This window comes from Drosophila erecta, unplaced genomic scaffold (genome assembly GCF_003286155.1).
Source record: "Drosophila erecta strain 14021-0224.00,06,07 unplaced genomic scaffold, DereRS2 tig00000092-arrow-pilon, whole genome shotgun sequence".
Lineage (NCBI taxonomy): Eukaryota > Metazoa > Arthropoda > Insecta > Diptera > Drosophilidae > Drosophila > Drosophila erecta.
The window spans coordinates 9,524,277-9,551,421 of record NW_020825207.1 but is presented as its reverse complement, the minus strand read 5'-3'; the positions used below and the strand labels follow the sequence as shown (position 1 = coordinate 9,551,421).

Here is a 27,145-nt window from a genome sequence, read left to right as displayed (position 1 = left end):
CCCTCGAGGGCTGTGCTCTGTAAAATTGAATCATCGCCTGATGGACATTTTTGCATCTCTCGTTCACAGGCACTTTCCAAGGATACTGCTGGCTACTGAAAGCTATTCGTTTACACATATCCAGGCGCTTCGGACCGATTAACTGCACAGACTGCTACAAACCATAGACGTAATCTTCCAAGAAGACAACGCATATCAGAAGGAGGCAAAAAACCATAGCAAACTATTGGTAGCGAGAAAAACATATCCTGCATCATAAATCATTGCCAGGCTTTGATTAATGTTGCGTATACGCAATGTTGTCGGCCCACGACTTGTACTCTAACTAAGTGAAAGCTCAAATCGCTCAAAAAGGAGAGAGATATTCAGAACCGGCTTCCATTAGCACCTTCTGGTTTACAATCAACATCTCCATCAGCAGCACCGGTTGAGGCCAGCAGCCCAGAAACCAAAGATGGCCTTCATCTGGCGGCGACGTTCCACGACGATTGTGAAGCTGGTGGCCTTCGCCCTGGCCATTTGGTTCTGCATTGCCTTTCTGGTGTACACGGACGACACCCGGCGTAGAGCCGCCCAGGAGGGGGCTGGTGCCAGTGGCGCTGGCAGTGCTCCCGGAGTGGGCGGAGCCGGAGGACTGGGTGATCCCATTGCCTTGGCTCTGAGGAACGAGCCTGCCGGCGAGGACTTTGGCATCAATGGGAATGTCATCGGCGGAGGCGGCCAGAAGCAGGCGCATGATGAGGCCGACATTCCACCCACAGTGGGAAAACATAAGGCCGACCTACAGGCGGAAAGGATGCGGAAGAAGGCGGCTGATCAGCCAAAGAAAAAGTCACAAGAAGGTGAGTCTAGCTGTATTGGCCCTAATATCGATTTATAGCATGGCATTTGTAGAGATAGCTTGTGTAATACAGTGAATTTGGGGTGCAAAAACGTTTGGAATCCACCTTGAAATAAAAGGAAACTTATGCAATAAGCCAGGCTAGTCTCGTTTTCCAAAAATATGTATCGATGAATTCCCGTGATATCCAGCATTCTCGGACCATTAGAGCCCATTGCACTTTGCATATCGGCATCCCTCTGTTCTGTGCTCAACAATAAGCATTTATATTGAAATCAGTTGCACATTTATTTCCGACTCAAATCCCTGCCACTTCCCCGCCGGTCCCCCAGCTATTCAGCTGAATTTTTCCGGTCTTGTTATCGACGCCAGAGATTCTATTTTTCCTCGTCCAAGGCTCCCTCGCCCGTTTTGCATCCACGAGTTGAGTTTTTTGCACTTCATTTCCACGCAATCGCTTGCAACTAATTCCCATCAATTCAATGCACACGCAGGCGAGATCTCCTCCCATTTTCCATCCATTTTCCCCACCCTGTGAATTTTCCTGCTCGTTTTTTACGGTCACACATCCTCAATCCTTGTTTGGGAGATTGCATTTTGGGTCACTAGCCCGTTTCGATACAAGATGCTGAAAGCGTACCAAACGGGGGATAATAACACATATTGCTTTCCTGTGTTCGCTTTTCCCCGCTTTCCACCCCGATAGCTTTCCCCCCAGCGCTGCGGGGAAAACTTGCTGCTGCTGTCACACTTCCTTCTTTCGGCCACCGCCTTTGTGCCTTTAAGAAAATTTCTAACAAGTTTTACAACAATGTCGAAGATGCCAGCGGCGCACACTAACAATCCGAACAGCCCGAACAGCCCGAACAACAACATGCAGCACTTAACAACTTGGAATTGCTGCCAAACAGCATTTTCAATGTCAGGGCGAGGGAATCCAGAGCGGGGTGTGCTGAGATAGATATTCGCATTAAGCATTTGGCGGGGGAAAAATAATGTTACTTACTAATCAAGTCAAGGCTTAGGAGCTGGCCCTGGGATTTTACTCAATGGACACTTGACTGGCCGCCCAGGCAAATCAATGAAGCCAGACCAAAGCCAACCAGCCATGAATTTCGAGGAGGAGGGCAGGGGCTGCGACCAGATCCAATGGGCTATGGGAATTGGATGGGGCCTAGGCGACGAGGTCCGTGGCTTGTAGCTTCCTGTACCGAAGACCCTCCTTCATCTATTGCCTCGCATGTGGAACAAGCATTTAAGATTGCATCAGCATGTGGTCGCTCGGCTGTGCGAATGGGGATCCGGGTGATGGAGGAGCTGGGCTGGGAGATCTAGTCTCCCTGGCAGACAATGCACGTATTTGCAATTTCGCATATCATGTTTGCATCTCTCGCTCCTCGCTCCTTGCTGCTGCTGCTGCTGCTTCTTCATCATCCCCATACCCATACCCATACCCATAGCCATGCCCATGCCTATGCCCATGCCCATACCATACCATTCCATGACCCTTCGTCATTATCATCATCCTCGCAGCCGCGGTGCTGCATCTGCTCATCAGCGTTGAGGTGGCAAAGCTACAAGTTGGACCCCGATCCTTGGCTGCAAGTCGGCAGATCGGCAACATCGGAGGCATCGGAGGCATCAGCAGCTGCCCCATGGCGTCAAAATTGTGTGCAAGCCTACAAACGTTTACCAACACTCCCAGGAAAGGGCTCGCACAGGGCGAACTATTGATTTTCAGGCACAGTGAAGCCAATGGAGAGAATCTGAATGGAGTTTGGCTACTATGCCCAAGGTTTCCAAACAATTTGCCGAAAGCATGAACCAATTACGAATGCGTACTTTCCATACATTGTATACTAATTAGCTGTAATCCATGTATCCAAGAAAATCGAAACAAGTTCCCAACAGAACTTTTAGATTCCAGTAAAACAAGCAACTCAACGCGTTTTACTACACGCCTGATATAATGGAATACTAATGATGTCTATAAAAAACTTGATTCTGATGTTTTGCATTTGACGGAACCCCCCATTTCACTTAACTAAATTTCCAAAGACTCTCCTTAAAAGCAGCCCATTAACTTTGGTTTATGGCTCCGAAAGACAATCCAAGTGCTTCAGACTTCATTTCAAAGAGCCTAGATTATTTTACAGCTTCGCATGTGGATCCAGATCGAGAATGGGGTTATGGTCTGGAAATAGATCATTCTTTTAAGGGCCATAACTTTAAGTTGCTCCCGATGGGGGGCTATTGTAGTGTGACCACTGTGGGCAGCTGCCTCATGGGGCGATCTTGCAGTGCCTTTAAGTTTCTCGGTTCTGTGTTCATAGCTGGTAATTAGTGTTGTTGTACTTATTGGCTTTGGCCTTGGGGCGCGTTACCACCACCGAAATGGCTAAAATGGGAAGAGGTTGCGAGTGGCTGCAACACGACGTTTATCGCGCGCTCGCATCGGGTTCTTAAGGCAACTAGCCCTAGCCCCCAACATCCTCCTCCCTGCGTATCCCGGCCTATCGGACCCTACCATATAGTGCACCAGGGAACCAGCCTTCTGGCCATGTTATCTTGATCGTTGGCCCGTTTTCCCTGGCCACCTTTCGCCTCTCGATCGCCTTGAATTTTGTCTGCTTTTTTCTTTGCTCGTTCTGCTCCTCATATATGCATAATTCTTGTTTTTACAATTTAGCAGCGATAATGATTTTATATATACACGGCAATACACGACCACGCCCCCTTTTGGGCCAGATTGATTTGAGCCTGGCCTGTGTGTTTCCCCCGTTGCTTTTAATCAATGCTAATTCTAGTTCTTGATTTCTTTCATGTTCCGGACATGTCTATTGGTATTTATGGCCCACACACACACCCTCACACACACATACACATACATATCAGTATCCCTTTCGGGAAATCCCTCGGCATTAGTCGAAATAACGGTACTTTGGCATATTATGTTACTTTTATGCGGAAAACATGATGATGAAACGCAGGCACGCAGGCAAAACACCCGATACGTCACACACACACACACGATAGCATTTGTCATGTGGCCACGCCCCCTTCCTCTGCAGCATACATATATCCGCACAGCCACCCTGCCGCCCCCATTTTCCACCTGCTGTCGCTGTCTATAACAAAACATTTATAGCTTCCTGTCACGCTCAGGCGTGTCCCTCGAGCTCTGCTCGCTGCGATTGTCTGCCTTTGTCTACCCGCCCACCCCACCCAAGTCCACCCCCCTGGGGAGGCGCCCACCCCACCGCCGCCCCTGCTCCCGATCCCCTCTTCTGTGGGATGGAAGCACATGGAAATATAACGTATACGCATGCGACCGAGGAAAATTGTCAACTTCGATTTGCCAAATGCAGGACAGTTGAAGGTGAATTGATGTACAAAAGTCGTACGGAAGAAGTTGACAACTGATTGATCAATTATCACCCAACTTTATTGGGATAAGCTTAAGAACAAAACATGTCTTTCAAGTGATCCCACATGTTTCCATTTTTGCTAACGTGGCTTTAGAGCACTTTACCAGTTGTATTCAATAACGTAGGATCTAGAATATTTGTATTTTTAGGGTAGAAAACACTGTCTTTGCATGTTACAATTGTTAGCCTTTGGTTTAAAAAATTACCTTTTTAAATATTTTATTAATACTCAAAACCCATTGTTTATCTTTCAACTTTTAACTTTCTTTTCTTTCAACTGTTTTAATTGCACTATTTCAAGAAATAGACCGAAATAACGCATAAATATTGATTTATGTTGGCATATGTGGAGACATAAAAAGACAGCGAATAGTTTATAGTTTATTTGCTACACTCAGTGAATTGTCAACTGTGATTTATACAATCTAAAAGGCTGAAGTCAAGGGGGGATAGTTGAAGAAAACGTCAGAAAATACATTGATTAATTAAGATTTTGTGTCAGAAATGCCTTTTTGGCGAACCGCAAATAATGTCCACCCATATCGGATCGGACACAGCGTGAGATTTATAGCGATGTAGAAGAACGCCAAGCTGCACACAATATACAACATTGTAGGACTCACCTTTGTCCAAAGGGCGTGACCATAATTGGGTTATTTCGACCGAGGTCCGCCGGAGGATGAAGAGGGAACAATTGGTGGGAATGAGAAGGCCAGCGCTGTTGGGCGGAATCATTAATATCAAAAGAGACCATAAATATGCTACAGTGAATCAATAAAAGGCATAAAATCCAGTTACAGACCCGCCTCCGCGCCTCCAGCTTATATTTTTTATTGTTTTTTATTATGATGATGCGTGTGCGAGCCCAGCATGCAAAAAAGTTCATTACGAATGGGTGTGGGTTAGGATCTGGGAGTGGGAATGGGCCAAATAGCAGTCCCGTATCTAAGGATATTCTGAGCTCGAGTCCTTGGCGCACGCGTGAATATTCAGCAATGAAGTTGTAACTACGGCAACCGGCGACAAATCATAAAATTTATGAGTCCATGTGCCTCCCCTCAACCCCCAACCCACCCTATCTTTTAAGCCAGCCGCCTCTCGGCAATTTAATGGTTTTTCTCTTATTTTCCATTTTTGTGCTAGCGAATTTATTGTCGGCTGATTGGCCTCTTGGTTAGGCCCCTCTGTGGCATAATGCGGTTGGTATCCCCGGCTGGATCCCCGGTTGGATCTCGACCCCCGTTTCCACTTATTCCCATCCTAGCCTTTTATGGCTTTTTATTTTTCCAGCTAGCTTTTTTATGCTTATTGAAATTGAAATGATTGTGGTAATTGAAATGTTTTTGCATGCCTGAAAGTTGCCAACTGGGAATGTCTAGAATGCGTCCGACGGTTCTGAAAAAAATATGCTTCTTAATTTGGATCGAATCGGCAGATGACTTTAGCCAGAAAAAAACCAGTTAATACGGCCATTAAGTCGTCGGAAACTCTGTTAGGTGTTTATGGTGTTTTAAGTTAACCGGTTCGGCTTGGATACCGTATTCCAAAACCTAATGTTCAGCTGATGTTCGATGTTTAATACGTTGCCATAAAATCTTTTATTTTCGCATTGTAAAATTCATTAACCCTTTGTCTTAATAGAAATAACAATCACAGACTTCTTTTATGGTCAAGACTGGCAAAAATGCAATAAAATATTTCGAAAGATGGTTTTTTATCTAACCGTTTACCGTTTTCTTGTCGTCATGTCGTCAAATAATTATCTTATTTGCCTTTCCCTTTAAATACCCGAAAACCCAAACCAAGTATAGGACTATTTTCTGTAAGCGTCTAAAATCTGTTGGAAAGTAAAAAACAGTGAGCTTATGCAAGGAAAATACTTTTAATTAAATGTGTAATCCCCTTAAGCAGCGACTCAGGTTGTGTGTCAGTATGTCCTCGCAGCATTTTCCATTAATGTTGTCCCTTTTCCGAAGGACAACGAACGCGCACACAGCGCCAGGACACAGACAGGCATTCAGGCGATGCCCAATAAGTGTCAGTTGTGGTTGACAAATCGTATAAAAAGCAGATGTAGATTCAGGACCAGCAGGAGTGGGGAATTGTTTGGTGGAAGAGCTGGAGTGGAGTTAGCAGCTGAGAACAGGGAATTCATATTTCCATGCAAATGCAAATAACAAAATAATAAAATGCACAGCAAGGAGGAAAACACTGATAGCACAGGACTACAGGACTCGCATGGGGCGGGTGGAAAGTGGGCTGGGAAAACAGAAGCACACACCCACACATATGCGCAAATTTGCAAGGCAAACCATTTTTCATGACCCTGTGAAGCAGCTTCCTCTGATGATGGCGACTTTTCATGTGCAATGCACCTAGGAGCCGAGTGTTTGTCCTTGTATTTTGTCGTAAATTTCACGCATAACAGAGCTTTATCTTCATCCTGCTGGCTGCTCGGTTTACCTTTGGCTCACAATTTGGGTGAAAATATAAAGTAATGCCGACACTTACCAATTTTCCTGTTGCCGTTTTTCTCTTCTACAGATAGCAAAAAAGTGATTGATCCTCCGGCCAACTTTGAGGAGAATCCTGGCGAGCTGGGCAAACCAGTGCGTCTGCCCAAGGAAATGTCCGACGATATGAAGAAGGCCGTTGACGATGGCTGGACCAAGAACGCCTTCAACCAATATGTGTCGGATCTTATATCCGTTCATCGAACTCTGCCCGATCCTCGAGATGCCTGGTGCAAGGACGAGGCGCGCTATCTAACCAATCTACCAAAGACCGATGTCATCATCTGCTTCCACAACGAAGCCTGGACTGTGCTCTTGAGGACAGTGCACTCAGTTCTGGATAGGTCGCCGGAACACCTTATAGGAAAAATCATCCTCGTCGATGACTACAGCGATATGCGTGAGTTTGGACGGACCTTTCCGCCTTCCACTTCAGCTTTTATTGTAATTTCTCATTATTATAGCGCACTTGAAGAGGCAGCTGGAGGATTACTTTGCCGCCTATCCCAAGGTCCAGATAATCCGTGGCCAAAAGCGAGAGGGTCTGATCCGAGCCCGTATTTTGGGTGCCAACCATGCCAAGTCACCTGTACTCACCTATTTGGATTCCCATTGCGAGTGCACAGAAGGTGAGTTGCAAATAAGTGAATTAAATATGCAGTCTGCCTAAAAGTATGCAGCATTTTTTCCGACCACAACTTTTCTCCTTTTAATTTTTGGCATTTCCATTTCAATTTGCAGTATTGTCAATATGCTAATTGCCCAAATTAAGCTCTTAATTGACTATCCAACTTTTGTTGGCCAGTGATGGTCCATAAAAAATTCAGGTTAAATAAATATTTGAAATATATGCAAATTTATGACAGCGTTCAGCCGAAATTAAAAGTTAAACATTCAAACGGCAAATTTTAGTGGTGCTAAAAAATCTCTTGCTGGCAATCTTTTTTTGATAAATGAGATTCGTCCATTTCCCAGCAGATTCACGTCGTTTCTCGTTGAATGTCGAGTATTCTCTTCATTGCCAAACTCAATTTTGATGGCCATCAAACGAAATCCGTTGGGACGAAAACAATGCCAATAAAACAAGAGCCTAGCTCTAGAGCAATCACTTAATCTTCGGCATTAGGCCGACTCTGTTACCATTTTTGCCTCACATTTTCTCCATTTATTAAGTTGATGCAAAGTTGATGCAAAGAGACAAAGAGCAGACCTACGAAAAAGGCCATCAATTTAGTTTATTGGGAAACTTGACAGATGATTGCCAAAATGTAAAAAAATTCACAACATGGTTCTCTTTCGTTCATGGGTGGAAAAAGGCAATTAAACCAGACTACAAACGAATATTTTTCCAAACTATTTTGACTCTTACTATGATTTATGATTTAATGTTAATCGCAAACCCTTCGCAGGCTGGCTTGAACCACTTTTGGACCGCATTGCACGTAATTCCACCACTGTCGTGTGTCCTGTTATTGATGTCATTAGCGACGAGACCCTGGAGTACCACTACCGCGATTCTGGTGGAGTTAATGTCGGCGGATTTGATTGGAATCTTCAGTTCAGCTGGCATCCGGTTCCGGAACGTGAGAGGAAGCGCCACAATGTAAGTGAATGTAGAGCTTTGCCTATTTTACCAGTTCAGCTATCATTTCTCGCTGTGTACCAGGGATATTAGGCACTGTGGAATGAGCGGTTTTTGTGCGGTTGACTTAAACATACATGACCATTTATACCGCAATGTTTGCTTTTAGTTATGTTTGTTTTACGTTGCCAGGGCTATAGCCATATCCTCCAACTTTGCTTTCCAACTCCATTCGGGCAGTTTTTCCCTTCGGAATGCCAAAAACATGAAGCCGCTTAAAGCGCTCGAACGTGACTACAAAAACTGAATGTTTGCCGTGAAAGGGGAATGCGCCTGTCAATACAAACACACATTCACGTACCAACGGCAAGGAGGGAAACGGAAACAAACACACAAACACCCATTCTCACGTGCAGGCCACAAAAGTGTCGTTCGCAATATGAGCCATTAGAACTAAGAGTCGTTTCCCTCGCGCAGATGAGCTTGCAAATTTATACTCAAGTTGGGCTGCAGTTAGTGGAAAAGTTATAGCCTTGGTTAGTTATGTATGTACATGGATGGATAGTGGCGCACAGCCGTAAAGCATTCCGCAATTTTTAAAGAGCTATAAAGGTTATAACCATAAAACAGAATGGAACTTATAGTTTCACCAAAGTGCAGTAAAATGAACACCTATATATTGAGGAGTAAAAATGACCTTTTTGAGCTTCCGAACGATGATTTTATTATACTTCAAATGTGGATACTTATCATATGCTATGGTGTTTGCACTTCCTTGAATGCACTTCCTTAAATGATTTTTTCACATTGCAGCAGTGTCTATTTGCCCCTTCAACTTTTTCATGAGCGTTTTCTTATTTTATGACCGCCTGCACCCAACACGTACCAACTTTTCCCATACACTGACAAGCAATTAGATACTCCCGCGTTTGTGAAAGGGGCAAAGGAGCTCCGCAAATGGCCATTCGAAACTGTCGATGGGTTTTCAGATCCGTCGACAGCTGTTGCCGCATGTGTAAAAGGGGGTGAAAGTGGGTGAAAGCCCCGCTTGGCAGAGCCGTTTTCCACTTTTCACCTGGCATACATTCCGAGGCAAATGCCACCGAGAAATGCTGGCCGTTTCAATTTACTATTTGTTTAACGCTTTAATTAAAAGTTCATAATCACACCGGGCTCTCCCTTGATTCTTGTGTGCGAATTGCCTTAATGCCCGGCACATAGTGGCGATATATTACGCATACGCCGCCTGTGGCAAGGCCACAAATTGCAAATGGCTGAGGAGCATGAGCGAGGGGCGGAGGGGTGAAAAAACGGGCTATGACACTGCAATTAAAAGCCAAAAATGTTAACAGCAAATTTTCGTCGTCGGCTGCTCCGTGTTGGCTTCTGTTTCTGTTGCAACGCCGTTTTGCGGCGTAAATATCTGGCGTAATTGTTTTTACAAGCGCCAGGGGGATTTATGGCAGGATTGTTGCCGAAAAATCCCAGCACAGGCCGGAATTGTTGCTGCTTCCTGGCGTGGCATGCTGCGTGGTAAATTCTGTCTCCATCCTCGCCTCAAGTTGCACTTAGCAGCTAAATCAAGTAAAGCATTTCCCGTCTGCAGCAACATTGGCAATTTGCCGACCGACCGGCGGAAGGCAACTGCTGCTGGAACCCATAAATGTTGTTCCCCGCCACGTGTGTGTATATATGGGTGTGTGTGTGCTTTTGCGAGGGGTAAGATAATGGGCAACGCGGAGAATTTTCCATTTTTCCTCTCCAGCACATGAAAAATGAAAAGTTCTCGCTTTAAACTGCAGGTTAAAGTGGCTGCCTAAGCTATCCTCTCAGCCGATTGCTAATTTCTAATATCTATTTGAGTTATGCCACGCCAGGTGGCACAAACAAAGCTCAACTGCCGGGGATATAAACTCCATCCCCTTGCAAGGGATTTTCGGCTGCCGCCGGGCACAGATGTTGACAGTCCCAAAGCTGCCTGAACGAAAATCCTTCCAGCAACTTCTGATGTCTGTCCAAAGTTGCTTAACTTGTTACGAGTTGCCAGCAGCAGTGAAGCAACGGCAACGGCAACAGAAACAGCAAGAGCAACAGCAACAGTAATAAGACTAGCTGGGGGAATCAAAAATACATATTCGTTATGGCCAGTGCCATTTCCCATTTCCCCTGCACTCAGAGTTGCTACTTCAGCTTTTGTTTGTATTTCCTTGGCGGATCCTGATGCTGCTGCAAGGTAAAAGTTGTGCTGCTTTCAGCAGCCAGCATATATATTTTTATACTCCATCGCAAAATCCTCGAATCGAATCGGCAATGGAGCTGGGGACTTGGCTAATGGCCTCCCACTCCGTCAGCAAATCAATCAAATCCAATTTTAAAAAGAAAACTTCAAATCTCTGCCAGTTAATCATTTCCGATGGCCTTCCTAAGTTGTGAATTTTCGTTGAAATATTATTGATCCTTTTTTCGTGCCCACAGTTTCTTGGAGGAACACCGTTTTCCTTTATAACATAGCAGCTTTAGGATTTGGTATATATTTTATATTTGTATGCCATATTTGCCGACGCAAAGCTATATAGAAATTTAAATATTCCCGAAACCACTGCACATAACATGAAAATTAATTCGCTTGGCTGGCACAACACCGCAGGCTTCCATATATACGTGTATTTGTATGTGGCAGAGCAGTGAAAACTAATCCCCGCAACGAGAAAAAAATCTGGAATAAAACTACGGGTGCAAACAAATTCTCATAGAGCAGATCCCAGGGGCGGGAAGTAGTTGCCTGCTGTGTGGAGGGCGCTGAAATACTAATCCAATTATTTTAGTATAAAGAGTAGCAGCAGCAGCAGCAGCAGCAGCAGATATAGTAAAAACTTATTTGATAGCGTGGCCAGGGCGTATGCGCAATATGCGTGCTGCAGGAGCCAAAGGCAAACGCACACAGAGCACTCATACGCAGTGTTGGCCAAAGCGTTTAACTATACATAGAGAGGCCAAATATACATAAAGCAGAGTATGCCTGAAGTGCCATATCCCCGCAGCACGCGCTCTCCATTCCTCCCTCCTAATGCCCATATATGGTATATCCTTGGTTCCTAGCCGAAATACAGGAGGACTTCTGTAAGCTGAACGTGAGCAGAATTTGTGTCTAACTGGAAGTTTATTGGGAAATGATTGGCGTTAGAGTTTAGCAGGCGGTATAATGCCAAAAATATCAATATTATGTACGAGTATCATCAAGCATTTGGTTAAAGTAGCATTTAACCATCTAAGCGAAATTGTTGATCTCATGAAATTTGCGTAAAGCGCTTTGTTCCTTCGTCGTTCTTTGCCATCGCAAACAGTAAAACAGTAAAGTTTTTATGTTCGCCCCATGGAAGCTCTTCCGTAAATAGAAAATTGTGGACAAAGTTTACCTTTAAAAACTGTTTAGGCTGGCGTCGTGGCTCGTCGGTTCCAATTCCAACCTGCCGTACACTCGTATATGCATGTGAAATGGGGCCTGTGGAAAGGTAAATGCTTTCTAATACCCGGGGAGATGTGAAATGCGAAAGTAGCCGGGGATGGAGGACTAAAGATAGAGCTGCTCTCATCACGTTTCATTTCATTTCTTTCGTTCGGATTGTTGGGTGCCATTCGAGAGCCTTTTTGTGCCTTTTGTGCCCTTGTCTGCCAGTGGTTGTAGTTGTGAAATCGTGCATAACACAGAGCTATAGCTTACGAGTGTGGGTGTGTAATACGCTGCGTATGCGAAATTTTCGACGTTTCCGCTTCAATGACAAATGTTGAGCAGTCAATTTGGAGCTTTCGTTGCCAGCTTTTCGGGTTCTCGCTGCTCGGGGGTGTCAGCCACTCTGGTTGCTTTAATAATGAAGCCGATTAAGTATTTTCTGTCAAAGTCAATTGGATTTCGGCTATTCATCGGAGCATTAAGAGCATTGGCGCACAACCCACAGCAAACGCCTAAGTATTCCCCTGGGTCTTCTGCTTGTGTAGTTTATGAACAGATGTCGGAAATTAATGCTGCGTTGAAGCGCACAGTCGATACATAAAATTGTGGGGGAAAGAAAATGCGATGGCGAAGCTTATATTTTGAATACGAATTCGGTATCCAATCAAATAATTATTTGCCAAATTTGAAATGAATATTATTGCTTTAATGCTTAGCGAACATAATTGACATAAATTAAGCCAAACATAATTCCCCTGAGACCCAACATAAACTGAAACCATTATGTGTTCTAAGGCACTTTATGACATTACAAATACAAATGGGACAAATATTTCTTGATCAGATTAGTTGGTCAGACGGTACTTAACCGCCCTGAGGATGGGGTACTTCTCGTTGGTGCAGAGTCCTCGGAAATCGTCAAAAGACAGGTCATACAGCGCGATTCCACCCAGATTTTCGGTGCGCACATAGCCGGCCTTATCGGCGGCGGTATCGGGATCCTCGAAGCTCACCCAGATGCCATTGTCGCCCTTCTTGTCGGCAGCCCTATAGGCATAAGATCCGAAACGCTTGGCGGGATCCTGAACCTTGGTCAACGGAGCATTGGCGCCCTTGGAATAGGCGTTGTTCTGGTTGGGCAGCAGGGCGCAGACCTCTGGCCAGCTGTAGATGCCAGGCACCTGGGTGTTTCCGCCCACTGGAGCCTCATCCTTGACATCCTTCACCGGGGGCACACCAGTGTCGCCAGAGTCGTCGGTCAGTTTCCATGGGCGACCGTAGGTGGCCACTCCCACATTGATCTTGCTGGCGGGACAGTTGTTGCGCAGCCAGAACTTCACCTGAGCAGCCACATTGAACTCGGGATTGCGTTCGCTCAGCTCGTAAATGGGTGCGGCATAGTCGGCCACTTCGGGATTACGCTGGGGTGTGAAGAAATCGAAGGCCGCCAGATTCACAAAGTCCAAATAGTTGACCACAGCGGGAATGTCGTAGAACACTGTGGTGATAGAGTTCGTGGTGAAAGGGAAATTCTAGATATTTCGAGCGGGAATACTAACAGGATGAGTTCACATTGGGCAGCACAGTAGTGGAGAGCAGCAGGTTGTCCGGACGGAAGGCGTTCTTGACATCGCGCAGCAGAGCAGTGAACTGTTCCTTGTGCTCCTCGGACTTCTCATCGACGATCGAGTCGCCGGAGAAGACCTTCTTGAAGCCCTTCCACAGGCTGCCAATGCCACTGTGCACCTTCTTCGGCTTGTTCTTGGGGAACTGCCAGGCGACGTCCAAGCCATCGAATCCGTAGGTCTTCACCAGCGAGTAGACGGTGTTCACGAAGCGAGTGCGACCTGTGGGGCTCTCCAGCAGCTCGAGATACTTGTTGGGCAGCTCCTTGGCATCCTTGTCCAGCTCAATGTCCTTGTCACCACCCACACTCAGCAGGACCTTCACATTGGGATACTTGCGCTTCAAGCGGGTCACTGTGCGGTACAGTCCCTTGCCCAAGTCCAGATCCAACTGCTGGTTCAGACTCACCGCCTTGTGCGAATCGCGCTCGATTCCGGCGTAGCCATAGATCAGATAGTCGCAGAACTGCAGAGCCGGCTCCAGGTCATCAATCACCAGCTTGCCCAGACCTGGATCAAAGAGCGGGTTCGGCGATTAAATGGAGGTTTCTACGCATTGGGAAAGACTCGGGCTTTGTCTAGTAGTGCTGTCATCATTTCAGTACATTGTTATGGTCAACTCATTCTGTAATCTACTCGCATTTCAATTAAATGATAGCTTCTTTCAATGCAAATAAAAAGTTTTTGCTTATGCCATTTTATTTCTACTTTTGAGCAATCTCGGTGATTTACTTTTCGATTATCGCTACACACTCTCGACCCAAATTGCAAACAAACTAAGCGAATCGAGTTCCGAAAATCTCTTGATAAGCTCAGTCTGTTGTTTTCGATTCCCTTTTCCTGTCTTACTCTTTCTAAATACCAACTTCCAGTGGAGCTTACATAACATTATTGAGGGAAAAGTTTAGTGTACGCAGTAGACACAGTACGGTTTTTACTAACCTTCCTTGACGAAGCTGACGGAATCGTAGTAGCAGACCAGGTGCTTCTTGGGCAGCTGCGGAGGTCCCACCTTGGAGGCCTGAATGCTGGCCAGGCACAGCGAAACGACCGCCAGGGCTTTAAAGATCATCTTTGATTCGCGGATTTCACTTGATGCCACCGTCGAGTTGTGCGCCGCTCAAGTGCCGACTTGGAACTGAAACTGGGGCTTTACTTCGCATCCCAGCTTGTCGAAGGTTGAGACGTGGTCGTCGTTGTTGTTCTTTTTTGCTGTTGTGGGTTGAGAGCAAAGTGTGAGCTGATAAACAAAGCTAAGCTCGGGCGCGATCATTAGAAATAAATACAGTGGAGACTGCACCAGGTGAATGGTCAGTCTCTACTGCTGTTTGCTTATTGGAAATAAATACGTGACAGCGCCTATATATGCCTACCAACTGCTGAATCATAAATATATATATTAATTATGAAACTACAATAATATTTTGCTTATTGCGAACGGCAGCTTATTGGCTTTAACTGGTTTAAAGTACTTTGCAAGTACTCAGTAATCTCGTGCATGTGAATCATCGCTCAAAACTTGTTTCTACTGTATTAATTCCAGTACTTTTGTGTGGGCTTCGCACAAACATATTTAAATTTTTACGACTTGGATGTCGACAAATTTCGTTTTTGCTGCTTTTTTCTCAACTCGCTTTTCATTGGTTTGTTTTCTCTTCTTGTGTTTGCTGTTGCTCATGAATTTTTTGTGCCTCGGCATCGCCAAATTTGAGCTTTTAGGCTACAGCTGCTCCGCTGTTATCAATTCCCGACCTCGATTTGTGGGGCTTTTGTTCTGAGCCCCAAGCCCGGGTTTCTTGTTTCCAGTCCTCCTTTGTTTCCCCCAGTTCCCGTTCCCTTCTTGTTGATTTTGGCATAATTCTTGTGTTTGCTTGCCCTAATCGCTGTTCAATCCACTCGCTTCCTTTTGTTCTGAATCTCTTTCGGTCACACATGCTGATTTCTCGGTTCTACATAGAAAAAATTGTAGTGCTAGTGGAAATAAGGAACTGTAGTAAACAATTCTCTTACTAAGAATATAAAAATAATCAATTTTAAAAGTTCCTAAAAACGAAACTTTAAAATGGCGTGATAAGCTTTTTTTTAACATTTGAGACTTGCATTTTTTTCTGTGCTGAAAATATTTGCCTTCCTTTCTTTTTTAATAATTCATGCCTTAGAAGTGGGGTGTGCTCCATCGATTTACTTACTTGTTTCTTCCTCTCATATCCACTGTTGCCATTCCATTTATCTGTTTGTAACTTGTGGAATGGTTTTCAGAATTCATGGATGTACCGAGTGCTACATCGAAGGGCAAGTGGAACTGACATCCAATTCTCACATCTCCCTTCGGCTTATTTGAATGTGGGGCGAAGTCTGTTGGTCTGGCACTCAATTATTTTTGCTGCAATTTCAATTTTTACATTATCAATTAACAGTCTTGCTTTGATCTTTTTTCGCGCACTTTTGTGGGTGTTAATTCACGGAAAGCGAGTGAAAAAAATCGGTTTAAGCTTTAGCTTTGAAAAACCAATCACATGCACGAGCGCTTTTGGTCGAATTAAATAAATCAAAAACCCAGGGCCATGGAAAAAGGTTTCATTTTAGGTTGCATGAGGATTGCCAGCTTTTTTCGTCTAATTTTTAGCAAAGCTTTCCTCCGTTCGCCTAACGCATTTTGGGTAATTAATTTTCGCCATGCGCTTTTCGCACAGTCAGCGCCAGCGGAATATTACTTACACATTTTCCTTGTAGTCCGCATAATTACGTGCACGTTTAACTTTTAATTGAAATGTTGTAACAAGAGTTGATGGTTGAGATAGCAGGCGGCAGCTGGGGGAAAATATGGCAAAAAGAAGGGGTTTCCAGCGTGGAGCGGTGTGGAACTAGGACCCGGGGCCTGAGGGCTTGTCAGGGCAATTTATAAAATTTTCTCCCGCCACTCCGATTCCCTTCTTTTGCCTAGCTGGTCTGTCTATATTTCAGTTTATTATATCGAGCTGAAAGCTGGCGCTCTTTAATTAAAAGCGTAGCCAGCAGACACACTCACACACGCTTGCATTTGATATTTATGAGCGACCCCGAAGTATGATACACTTTAGTGGATTGAAGCGAGACCGGTTGGCAGCTGGCCAGCGGGGTGTTGCCTGCTTTTTGGCCGGCATTAATAATATTCCAAAAATATTGTGAGAATAGCCAGCCACTGAATGCGGCTTAAACGAGCCAGCAGGAAAGAGACGGGTTGAGCACTGCATCTACGGTAGAACTTCCTATGAAACATTCTCAAGCATTCATGCTGTATAACTTAAGTGTTATTTGGGTGCTTCCTCTTGAAAAAGTTCCTCTTTTATACATTGCTCCAATCTCCGAGTTAGCAACTGCACTTAAGAAGGAAGTATTAGCATTTAATACTGTACTAGGTTTTAAAAAAAGGCGCTGCCTATCGAATTTCAACTGTATCGTTTCTCAAACACTCCGCCTTTTCCCAGCACATCTTTGCATATTAAGCCATGGACAGAGGGCAAAAACCAGCACACACCAGTAAACAGAGAAAACTTTGTTGGCTGCTCGTTTATTTGTGTGCGCCAACGGACACCCCTACCCTTAACCCATGATAGCAGGAAAACCGCAGCAAGTGCAACACCAGGAGCAGCAACAAGATCGCTTCGCAATTTTCCCTCGTACTTTGTTGGTGTATTAATTTGCACCCAATGTCGAGGCACAACAGGAAATTTTCCCAGGGGGATAAAAACCCCAAAAACCCGAGACTAACGACCATTTCCATGGGCGGCAGCGGCGGCATCGGCGACAGCGGGGGGCGGGGGCGTGGCCCGAGTGATTTGTGGCTGTATAAGACAGATGGAGACCAGGGATGGCCGATGGCGCAGGATGAGATGCAGATTGGAGCTCTTACCGAAAGCGAAGCAATTTTCGGCTCAGTTCATTTCGGGTAACTAATTGGGCCAAAGTGCATTTGTGGCCTGCAATTTTCCAGCCCTGGCCCTCACAACATATGCAAATCACTCACTCACCCGCACACGAAATACACACTTCCATGTATGTATGTTACTATATACATACGTATATATTTACGTAAAGAGGCAGGGAAACGTATCCTGTGCATGAAAGTCAGCTTACGTGGCGCATGATTTATTAAAAAACGCTCGTAAAAATGCACAGCACACTCGACGAGCACGAAAAAAGCAAGAATGGATTCAATAGTCAAGTGCCTCGACTATTAGATACCCGTTACTCAGTCACTGGAAGTGTGGTGAATAGCGGAGATTGCACACGCTCCATAATTGCTCATTATTTGCGCATATTAAATAGTTCAATCTGTAAATTTTTACCATGATCGTGTATGTTTATATTGATAAGAAGCGAAGAACCTTTTAAGATGTTGGAGTTCATACGGACGGACAGAACAAACAGAACAGTATAGATATGTACTCTATAGGATCAGAAACGAATATACCCTTTTACTCAACGAGTAGCGGGTATAAATAGAGGGGCGTCGAACAAAAAAAAAAGAAACACAACACATCAAAGGCAGAGCAGCAACAGTATGATATCACCCACTATGCCGCTGCAGCAAAAATGCATGAAAAATAACTATGGAAATAAGCAGAGGCAGTGGCTGTGGCAGAAGCACTAACAGAAGCACTAAAAATAGATATGAAATTTTTAAAGCTTCCACAGCAACTCTTAACCCATGACAGGCACAGCCTTTTTCCTGCCACCCGCCCCCTTGCCCCATTCCACGCCCCCCGAAGCAAACACTTAGCCGCGGATGATGAGAGTTGTGGGCGTGGCGCACATATGGAAGGACGATCAGCTGCGAGCCAAATTTTTTAGACCATCCATCAACTGTCAGCGTCGGGTTCATTTTTAAGCAATTTTCGCAAGCGATGCGAGGGCCAAAACTCATGCCACTCCGAATGGGGTGCATACAAAATATATGAAGAGTGGAAAAAACTATTCCATCTACGCTCGAACATAAAATGGCACGAGTACGAGGATATACAAAAAAAAGAGAGCTTTGTATTTTTAACAAAGTTCTCAGAGACACTTTGTTCTCGTCTAAAAATTAAATGGAATATATGTTCACATTCATACATTGAGCTGGGTTTTCAGCAGTTTGAACTGTATAAGATGCAAAATATTATTTTATAAATACAGATATCTGTTTTTAAGCGAGGACTGGCCTTATCTATCAACCATTTTTTTAAGTGCACATGCATAGAATTTAGGCAAAGTTTCCACTGCTCGTCTCAACTGCAGTCGCTGGTCGTTATCAGGAGCACCATCCTGCATCCCCGTTTCCCTCGTGGTGGTGGTCAGGCAATCGGAAGCGACTGGCCATGTTTGGTTTTCATCGCCAGCTCCCGGCAGCGCAATTTCGTATTATTAATTAGCTGCCAGTCCATCCAGAGGAGTGGAGGAGCAGAGCCACTATGTCGTCATGTCCGTGGCACATTTGTTCTGGTTAGCGGCGGTGGACTATAAACTCTGGTTTCGGGATCCTCGCCAGTGCCACCAGCAAATTGCCAGTTAACCCAATCCAAACGAGCACAAACTGGGCTTCATTTGCATAGCGTCATTTTTGGGAAATACTCGTATGTCTTAAGCCCCATTTACGGCAACTAATGGATGTGGGGCATTCTAAATGACATCCACGAAATGATAAATGTGAGAGAATTAGGGGCGCGTTTGTTTCCTCTTCGGCTTTTGTAGTGCGTTAGAAATGGATGTTTTACCATTATACAAAAGTTGCAGCAAAGAAATAACTAACGAATAATTACCAACACAATTTCAAATGCGCATAAGAACTTTCGTATTCAATTGCGGTTGTAAAATCCAGCAGATACAGATATGTCAGCCTGACTAGACCCATTTAAATCTACATAACTGCTTAGAAATGGGATGTAAATGGGTCGCAGTAAGTGAGCCATCTGCATTTTGTTAACTGCTAATAGGTGCATATTTTGCGGCAATCGTCGTACCTTCAAATTGCATGCATAATTTATGCAGGACTTGAGACCAGCGTCCATATTCGCTCATCAACTGGATGTAAGCACGTACTTGTGCTGTATGGTGGGCAGTTACCGCCCAGCCATTTCCCCACCAACTTTCCCATCTATCAGGCATCCCATCCATCTGCCCAGCTGCCATGCAAATTGAGCACGCGTTTCGCATAACCAAAAATTACACTTTCATCAAGTTTCGGGGAGTCCTTGGAAGTGGGGGAATTAAGAGGTGGAAAATGGGAGGTTACTGCCCACGGATGCGGACAAGGCCAAAGGTAAACGTGGTCCTTACTTTGGCATAATCGCATAAGGTTCAGCTTAGGCGAAAATACGAATGCACCTAGGAAAAAATTAACTTTCATCAAGATAAAGCATACTCCCTTATGACTTAAGATTCATACAGGGGAAAATTACCTAATTATCTAGTGCTGGCGACACATTTATTTCTCTGTGTAGCCAACTTTTGCCAGCTTAAGAGCTTAAATAACATCAGAACAAATTAAATAAGCGTGGATTTTCGGCTCGTCCTTGGGTGGGTCAAGCACGTGCTGTTGGCCCAGCTTCTGCCATTTTGACAGCGTAATTTAGTAATGTCCTGAGGACGGCTAAGTTGAAGGTTTCAAGTGTACTGGCGGAAAGCCTGCCTGCCTGGCTGCCTGGAAGCATTTGGCATTTTCTTTTAATTTTCCAACAGTTAAGCCGCCCTCCTTCTTGCGCGTTTCTCGCCGCCAGATTTTACTGCTTAATACGCAAAGTTGCACTTTGGTTTTTATTGCACTTGGTCCAGGGGATCTGCCGACGGCTCCAGGACCTTTGTGCCAGGATGCGCTGCGTAGTAAAAACGTACAAAGTTTTGTGCACGCGCTTTCGCGCCTGAAAATCGCTGCTGCGTTTTATTACAGCCCCTTGTTGCCATGGGCGCGCCTCCAAGAGGGGTTCAAAAGGATTTAGGTAAATGGAAACGGAAACGGAAACGGGCACTTAATTCCACTTTTACAGTTGCAGATCCTTTCTTGCCACTTTGACAAGCGGAGTCTCAGCGCAACTAAGTATCAATAAAATAATCTTCTTTTCTTAAAGTTTAAAATAAAACAATTATAATATCTACAGGGAATTGAACAACTCACAAAATCAGGACCCCACTACGCCCCTGACTTTTATCTCCCTCTTCAGTGATGATGGTGTTGGTTAAGGGGTCTTTGGAGGGAGCTTGGGACGGTTAAGCATTTGCTAACAGTCCAGTGAACCGGTAATCAAAGCAAAATCAGCAGAGCACTGAAACAACTTTTTTATGCTAATTTTTACCACCTCAACTACCCCCGTTCCCTGTGCACGTGGGGGTGTGTGTGTGCTCGCTACATTAAACATTTAAATGCGTTTTTAAGCAGCCCAACTTCCTTGCCGATGCCGATGCCGATGCAGAGTGGGTTAAGCTGGAGTCAAAAGAACGGAAGAGATTTGCACCACTCGAGCAATAAGCCAAACTGTAGCTCCCGAATAGATCCACGCAGATGCAGGCTACTTATCCCGATTCCGAATCCGATTCCACTTCCATTTCCGCTTCCGCTGCTCTTCAGCCAGCCGCCCATTGACCTGAAGCACTCCTCAACTATTAACTTTGGCCAAGATAGCGACTTTTTGGTGCTTGGCTCGAAATGCAAATAGCAACTCGGGCGTATGAAGCTCAGCTCTCAAGTTGGCCCCGCTAAGTTGCCACTTTGCCAGCGTCTCACAGAACTGCCGCTGTACTGTATCCTGCATCCTGTATCCTTATATCCTCCTAGCCTTGGCTCCACGTTTCCGTGTGTGTGTATGGGTGTTTGCGGTGCCGCCTCTTTGGGGGCGTGGTGAGGCCCAAGCACTTGTCAAAGTCAACTTCACATTATGTCAAGCAGCGTTATATTCATTTTTTCCGCGCGTGGCTTGCTTCCTACCGACAACGTCTTCTTTATTTTCTTCGCGCATTACATATAACAGCGTACAGGGTAGCAGAGGGCGTACCCAGAGCATCTTACATTTTGGTTAATATATGTGTTGAGAGGCTACTTGAGATTCTTTAAAGTACTCTTTCCTTGCCAGCATAGCAATTATTTACAGGGTATCTGCGCCTTGGGATCTCCGTGGCGTTGCGTTTTTTAAACATTATCATCGCCTGCTGCCCCCTGGACCGCTGCCTGCTGTGCGCTAAGAGACCCATCGGCACTTGGTGCGTGCCTGGAGGGAATCCAGAGCGCCTCCTCCGTGAGACATCCCAGAAGCAGCCAGTCGAAAGGCTCCTCTGACATTTACGATATTCCTGGGCATATTTTTTCGGCGCCTCCTGCCGCTCCACGTGACTGTTTTATTTGATGTTAATGTGGATACGTTGATGCCACTCCCGCTTTCACTTCCGCTAAAGAGGTTTTACGGCTGAAGGACCCTGGGTGGCTGGGTGGTTGGGCGGTTGGTTGGTTTGCCAAGCGTCTTGGCTGGAAAGCCACAGCAGGTTAGCACATTACTCACAAAGCCAGGCCTTTAAAACCGAACCGCATTCTGAGGTTTCGCTTGCTTAATTTGCGGTCGAGGTGGTCCTGCACCCTGTGAGATGCGCCCCTCATTTCTCATCATAAAGTGTGTCACACACTTTAACCATTATGAATGCCGGCGATTTATTTTGATATCCAAATTGCCGAGTGAACACAAGAGAAATGTGCTGGAGTTACTTTTGATGTTTTGTCATTTTAAGCTCTATTTCACCGCGCTGGAAATTCGTTTTATTCCTTCGCTTGTTGTTTATATGATGCTCTGGAATAATTGATTGTTCCTCGCCATGAATTTGTATTTAAGCCCCTGGCTCTGCCAAGTTACGCAAACTGGCCTTGTGGCAGGATTAGGGTAAAAAATATGCTCTCCGTGAACAAAGGGCTTAGTGAAAATTTATTTCGCAACTTCAATGTGTACTTTGCGGTCTTATTGACCGATTTAAAAATACTTTGTTCGCTTAAATACACAACTGATTGATTTAACCATACGATCAAAGTGTTGTTTTGCGCAAACAATTAAAAACGCAATTAACTGCCACTTTGTTAGTAAATGGTATAACAATATGGAAAAACAGCACTTGTGGAATGTAATTTAAATAATTAAAACTATATTATTTGCTTATAATTATGCGGAAAGTTGTTTGTTTTTTTGCAGTACAGCATCTAAGAGCTTAGGATCTATAAATTTAAAATTATTTACAATAGTTGCTGTTGCATTTGAAAATTGATTTGCCAATTTTCTTTGGTTCCTGCCACGATTTTCATTTTTATTTACCGCCCCCCACAAACGCCACATGACACGGCCATAAAAATTGCGTTTATTTGCCCGCTTTTAAATCATTTAAGCTGCATTATATGCAGCCAACGGCAAACACACACACACACACAAATGCGGGCCAACAGGAAAATGGGAAAATGGGGAAATGGGGGTGCGGAGGCTTGGAAAAGCGAAAAGTTCTGCCGCGTTGTTTGCACAAACAGCAAGTGCAACTGCAGCAGCGGCGGCAGCACGCTTCACTCATATTTTCGTGTATATTTATTTATTCATCTCTGCATTTTATTTCATTTCAGTTTATTCCCGCTGTGGAGAAACTTTTTTTATTTCAATACACATACAAAAATATATGCATGTATATATAAAGTGTTTGTGCCTTTTGCTTCCATTTCCCGAGCGGAGAAAACGGAAAGCAAAAGCGGATACACACAGGAAAAGCTTGAAAAAAAAAGAACAGAGCCGAGGCTTGTTTGGGTAATAACAACAAAAGAAATCTTTTTACACTCGCATGCCGAAAACCACGGCTTCGACCCCCCGGAAGCACCTTGAAGCTTTTCACTTTTGCTATTTGTTCTGTCACTTCCGGTGGCAACAAAAAATGGCCGCCCGCATGCGAGTGAAACTTTCCCCCCTGCCACCCGGCATTTTCCAACCGCCCCCCAAGTCGCCGTTCGCCGTTCACCATTCGCTGCGTTTCGCATATTTGTCCACATTGTTGGGCCTGTCGCTTTAGTTTTTGGGCCATCTCCCGTTTTCGGCGAGCCGTTGCAGGCGTTTATTAAATGTCACACTGCGAATTTTCCGACGAACGGGCCCTAACCCCTCCGTTGCGGGTTTTCCCTGCGCCAGGGAAAAGTGGCACTTGTCGCGTTTGGAGATTTTGCTTGGTGTCCGGTAGCAGGATCTGTTTTTTTTCTTGGATCCCCCACTTTTTGTTGACTTTAAGTTACACGTTTCTAGCTGCCTTCCACTCATTCCTGGCCGCCCGGTTTTTGCCGGCTTTTCCCTTTGGGCCTTTGCTGTGACAATTTCATTTATTTTGCCATTTCCTGTTTTACGTTTGTCAGCGCTTTTTTCGCTCATGAAACTCAATTACATGACCTGCAGTTGTGTATGTTAACTTAGCCAGCATTCATGGTTGTATCCTTTGGCCTTTGCCACGTTGCGTATACGCAATAATTACTGTTGGCAACCTCTGTCGCATATTTCGCGTTGTTTCGTAATAACGCAAATTATTATGATGTCTCCCCAGAGAGCAATCCATTAAATGAAATGCAATCACAATAAATATATAATGTGAATAAAAATGCTCATTCCCAGATAATTAATTAACAATTACGAGACAATGCCTACTCTGACTGCAGAACTTTATGGTCCAAATTTATTTAAGTAACTTCAACCAAGTGTAATTCTCTTATGTAAAACCTGAAAGGAGCACTAAGCTAAACAAAAGACACTGCAAAACATGAGGAGTGTCGAAAAGAGTACTTGGCCATCAGGTTTCAGTAGAGAATAACGTGTTATTACAACTTTCTGAATTATTTAGCCTGAAATGTATTTTCCACTGCACACAAATGAGCAAAACAAAATAAATACCGGTGCAAAACTTTATTTATTTTTAATTATTTTATAACAGCTGGAAAGTGCAAACACAGCACAAGCAAAACTACAAATTCAGGCAAAGCCAAAGGTATTAAATTGCACTCTAGCATAGAATGAAATTCTTCAATTAAATGCTACCAGCAGCGAAATCCAGGGACCCAGACAAAATATTCAATTACAACCAAATTCTCCATTGTGTGAAAGCAGATGAAAAGCGTGAAAGAGATAGCCCTTAGAAGATAGAGAGAGAGGGACGTTCGAGGCGGGGGAGCAATGAAAATGTTGTGCTAAATAAAACGTAGCCTCAAGTATTTTGTGGCAAGCTGTTGAAAGTAACCAAAAAAAGCTGGGGGTGCAAGAAAACTTTCTGCAAACCAAAAAAGATGGGCGAAAAACGTTGGGCGGCTGACTGCGGAAAGTTTGCTCAGGTGCTATGCCACTTGTGGCACATCCTCCTCACTGTTTATCTCTGGCTCAGTGCTGGCGAGTATCAATTAGGCAAATGAAATTGCTCTTACCTTTGGTTTTTCCTGATTCCTATTTTCCAGAGCACCGCCGAACCCGTCTACTCACCCACAATGGCCGGCGGACTTTTCTCCATCGACAGGGAGTTCTTCGATCGTCTGGGCACCTATGACTCCGGATTTGATATTTGGGGCGGCGAGAATCTGGAGCTGTCCTTCAAGACCTGGATGTGCGGCGGCACCCTGGAGATAGTGCCCTGCTCTCACGTGGGTCACATATTCCGGAAACGTTCGCCCTACAAGGTAAGTGCCATCGATCAATTATTGAAAAGAAAGCCGCACAGAAAATGGCAAATCATTGCGGGCAGACAGACGGACGCAAAACCAATTCCGATAGACAGCGCCATACTGCTCATTAAGGAAAGGCAGAGTGGGTCTGCTGGAACTTAAAACTCCTGGCCAACATGAGTGGGCAGCCTCAGGACCAGTTACCAAACCGGTCCAAAGCTTCGTGTTTGGTAAACAGTAGCCCAATCCTGGTAGCCCCGCGCCGCCCGTTTCTCCTTTCTGTCGAATCGCAGCCGCAGAGCAGCAACATGGCACACATGGCACACATGGCACAGACATGGACTCACAAGGACTCTCACACACACACTCACTCAACAACATGGACATGCATTGCGGCTGTCCTTGCAGCATGTTATCTAGCGATGGTGTTTGTGTGTGTGTATTTGCCGAGTTCGCCCGCTTCAACAACCCCCCGTTCCCAACCACAACCATCCATTATTCCCCCGGATCCCCATTTTTGGAGCAGCTTCAATTATCAACGGTTTACGCTTGACAAAAGTTTGGCAACTGTTTTGATGTCAATGGCGTAACACATACAAAAGCCTGAATATCCCTGGAGTGAAACTAACCAATTGGGCACCTGCCAATTCCCAGCGGAGTTGGTTGGGCCTCGATAATCACCACTGGAGATTTCCAAAGATATTTTTTGTAGGGAACTTTAAGTATTCGACATTTCAAAACAGGAAAGCAGTGGAGAAAATTTAAGTTACTCATACTCAAATGGTTTTCGAATTAAAGCCAAATAAGTATATAACAATGGCTAATCCAAGGGCACACATTGTTTGCAAATCTTTTTTAAATACAATTTTCAAATAAGTTACTTAGTAGTCGGGAATTATTGATTTGAATTACCGGATTGCACAATGCAATTAAATAACACAGCAGTTAATTACGGACAGAAACAATAGAATTGGAATCTAATAATACAAATCAAATAACACCATGTGCAGCCCAATTTTCCTCGCATTACTATAATTAAACTCACTCAAAGAAGAATTACAAACAATGCAGAACAATTCAATAGAATTGTGCACCTGTAGGCAACAGATTCATAGATTACTTCAAAGGAATCGCCAGAGATCATTGTATTTATCGCAAAGCGGGTGATTCCAGAGCCTCCACAATTTACGGCCAAAGCCAGGCGGCGTTTTCAATAAATGTCAGAACACTTCCTCTGGGCCAAGTACTTTACTGGTGCCGTCGAGAATGCAGCAATGCACGAGCACAGACACCTGTACAGTGGACACACGAACACAAAACAAGACACACAACGGAGGGACATTGTTCGCATACTGGGACAAAGGGCGGAAAAGACACAAAGGGAGGGGCCAAGACAGATGGCCAGATGGCCAGTTGGCCAGCTGGCCAGGACAAAACCGCAAAAGGGCTGAGCACTGGCTGCCACTGGAGCCACCTAATGCCACTAAGCAAAAGCTACTCATTCAGGTAATTAGGCTTTGTTGTCCACTCCGCACGGCTCCCCCTGCAACTCCTCCATGCGACCGACTCTGTTTGCTGACCAAATATTTCCATTGACTCGAGCACACCGGCTGCCGCCCATTGATTGCGCCCTGCCACCCCTTGACCACCCACTCATGGCCATACTGCTCCTGTTTTCCCTTAATTGCAGTGGCGTTCTGGCGTGAACGTGTTGAAGAAGAACTCCGTGCGGTTGGCGGAGGTCTGGATGGACGAGTACTCGCAGTACTACTACCACCGCATCGGCAACGACAAGGGCGACTGGGGCGATGTCAGCGATCGCAGGAAGCTGCGGTAAGTTCTGACAACATTACCGCCTTCTCTGAATATTCATAACTATTTATAAAAAACTATTTGTTCACTTACTTTCCCGCCCAGTACCGATCTCAAGTGCAAGAGCTTCAAGTGGTACCTGGACAACATTTACCCCGAGCTCTTCATTCCCGGCGATTCGGTAGCCCATGGAGAGGTAAGTGTCCGGAGTTGCATAAGATGCTTCACCCTAACCCA

At 44.9% G+C, this 27,145-nt stretch overlaps 2 protein-coding genes across 5 annotated transcripts in view; one reads left to right on the top strand and one right to left on the bottom strand.

The window, feature by feature from the left end:
- LOC6548308 (putative polypeptide N-acetylgalactosaminyltransferase 9) overlaps positions 1-27,145 on the top strand; it is a 57,938-nt gene that overhangs the window by 25,034 nt on the left and 5,759 nt on the right. For all 4 annotated transcript variants that reach the window (XM_015156806.2, XM_001975285.3, XM_026981247.1 and 1 more), the window contains 7 exons: positions 70-842; positions 6,814-7,182; positions 7,247-7,411; positions 8,192-8,385; positions 24,893-25,111; positions 26,787-26,929; positions 27,014-27,104. In XM_015156806.2, coding sequence (XP_015012292.1) covers positions 455-842; positions 6,814-7,182; positions 7,247-7,411; positions 8,192-8,385; positions 24,893-25,111; positions 26,787-26,929; positions 27,014-27,104 — 1,569 coding nt within the window. In that variant the 5' untranslated portion in view covers positions 70-454. The remainder of the gene's footprint in view (positions 1-69; positions 843-6,813; positions 7,183-7,246; positions 7,412-8,191; positions 8,386-24,892; positions 25,112-26,786; positions 26,930-27,013; positions 27,105-27,145) is intronic.
- On the bottom strand, positions 12,500-14,616 carry LOC6548309 (imaginal disk growth factor 6). The gene is made up of 3 exons (XM_001975286.3): positions 14,383-14,616; positions 13,375-13,950; positions 12,500-13,313 (listed from the first exon to the last, which is right to left on the bottom strand). The coding sequence occupies exons 1-3, from the start codon at positions 14,510-14,512 to the stop codon at positions 12,661-12,663; spliced, it is 1,359 nt and encodes a 452-aa protein (XP_001975322.1). The 5' UTR covers positions 14,513-14,616; the 3' UTR covers positions 12,500-12,660.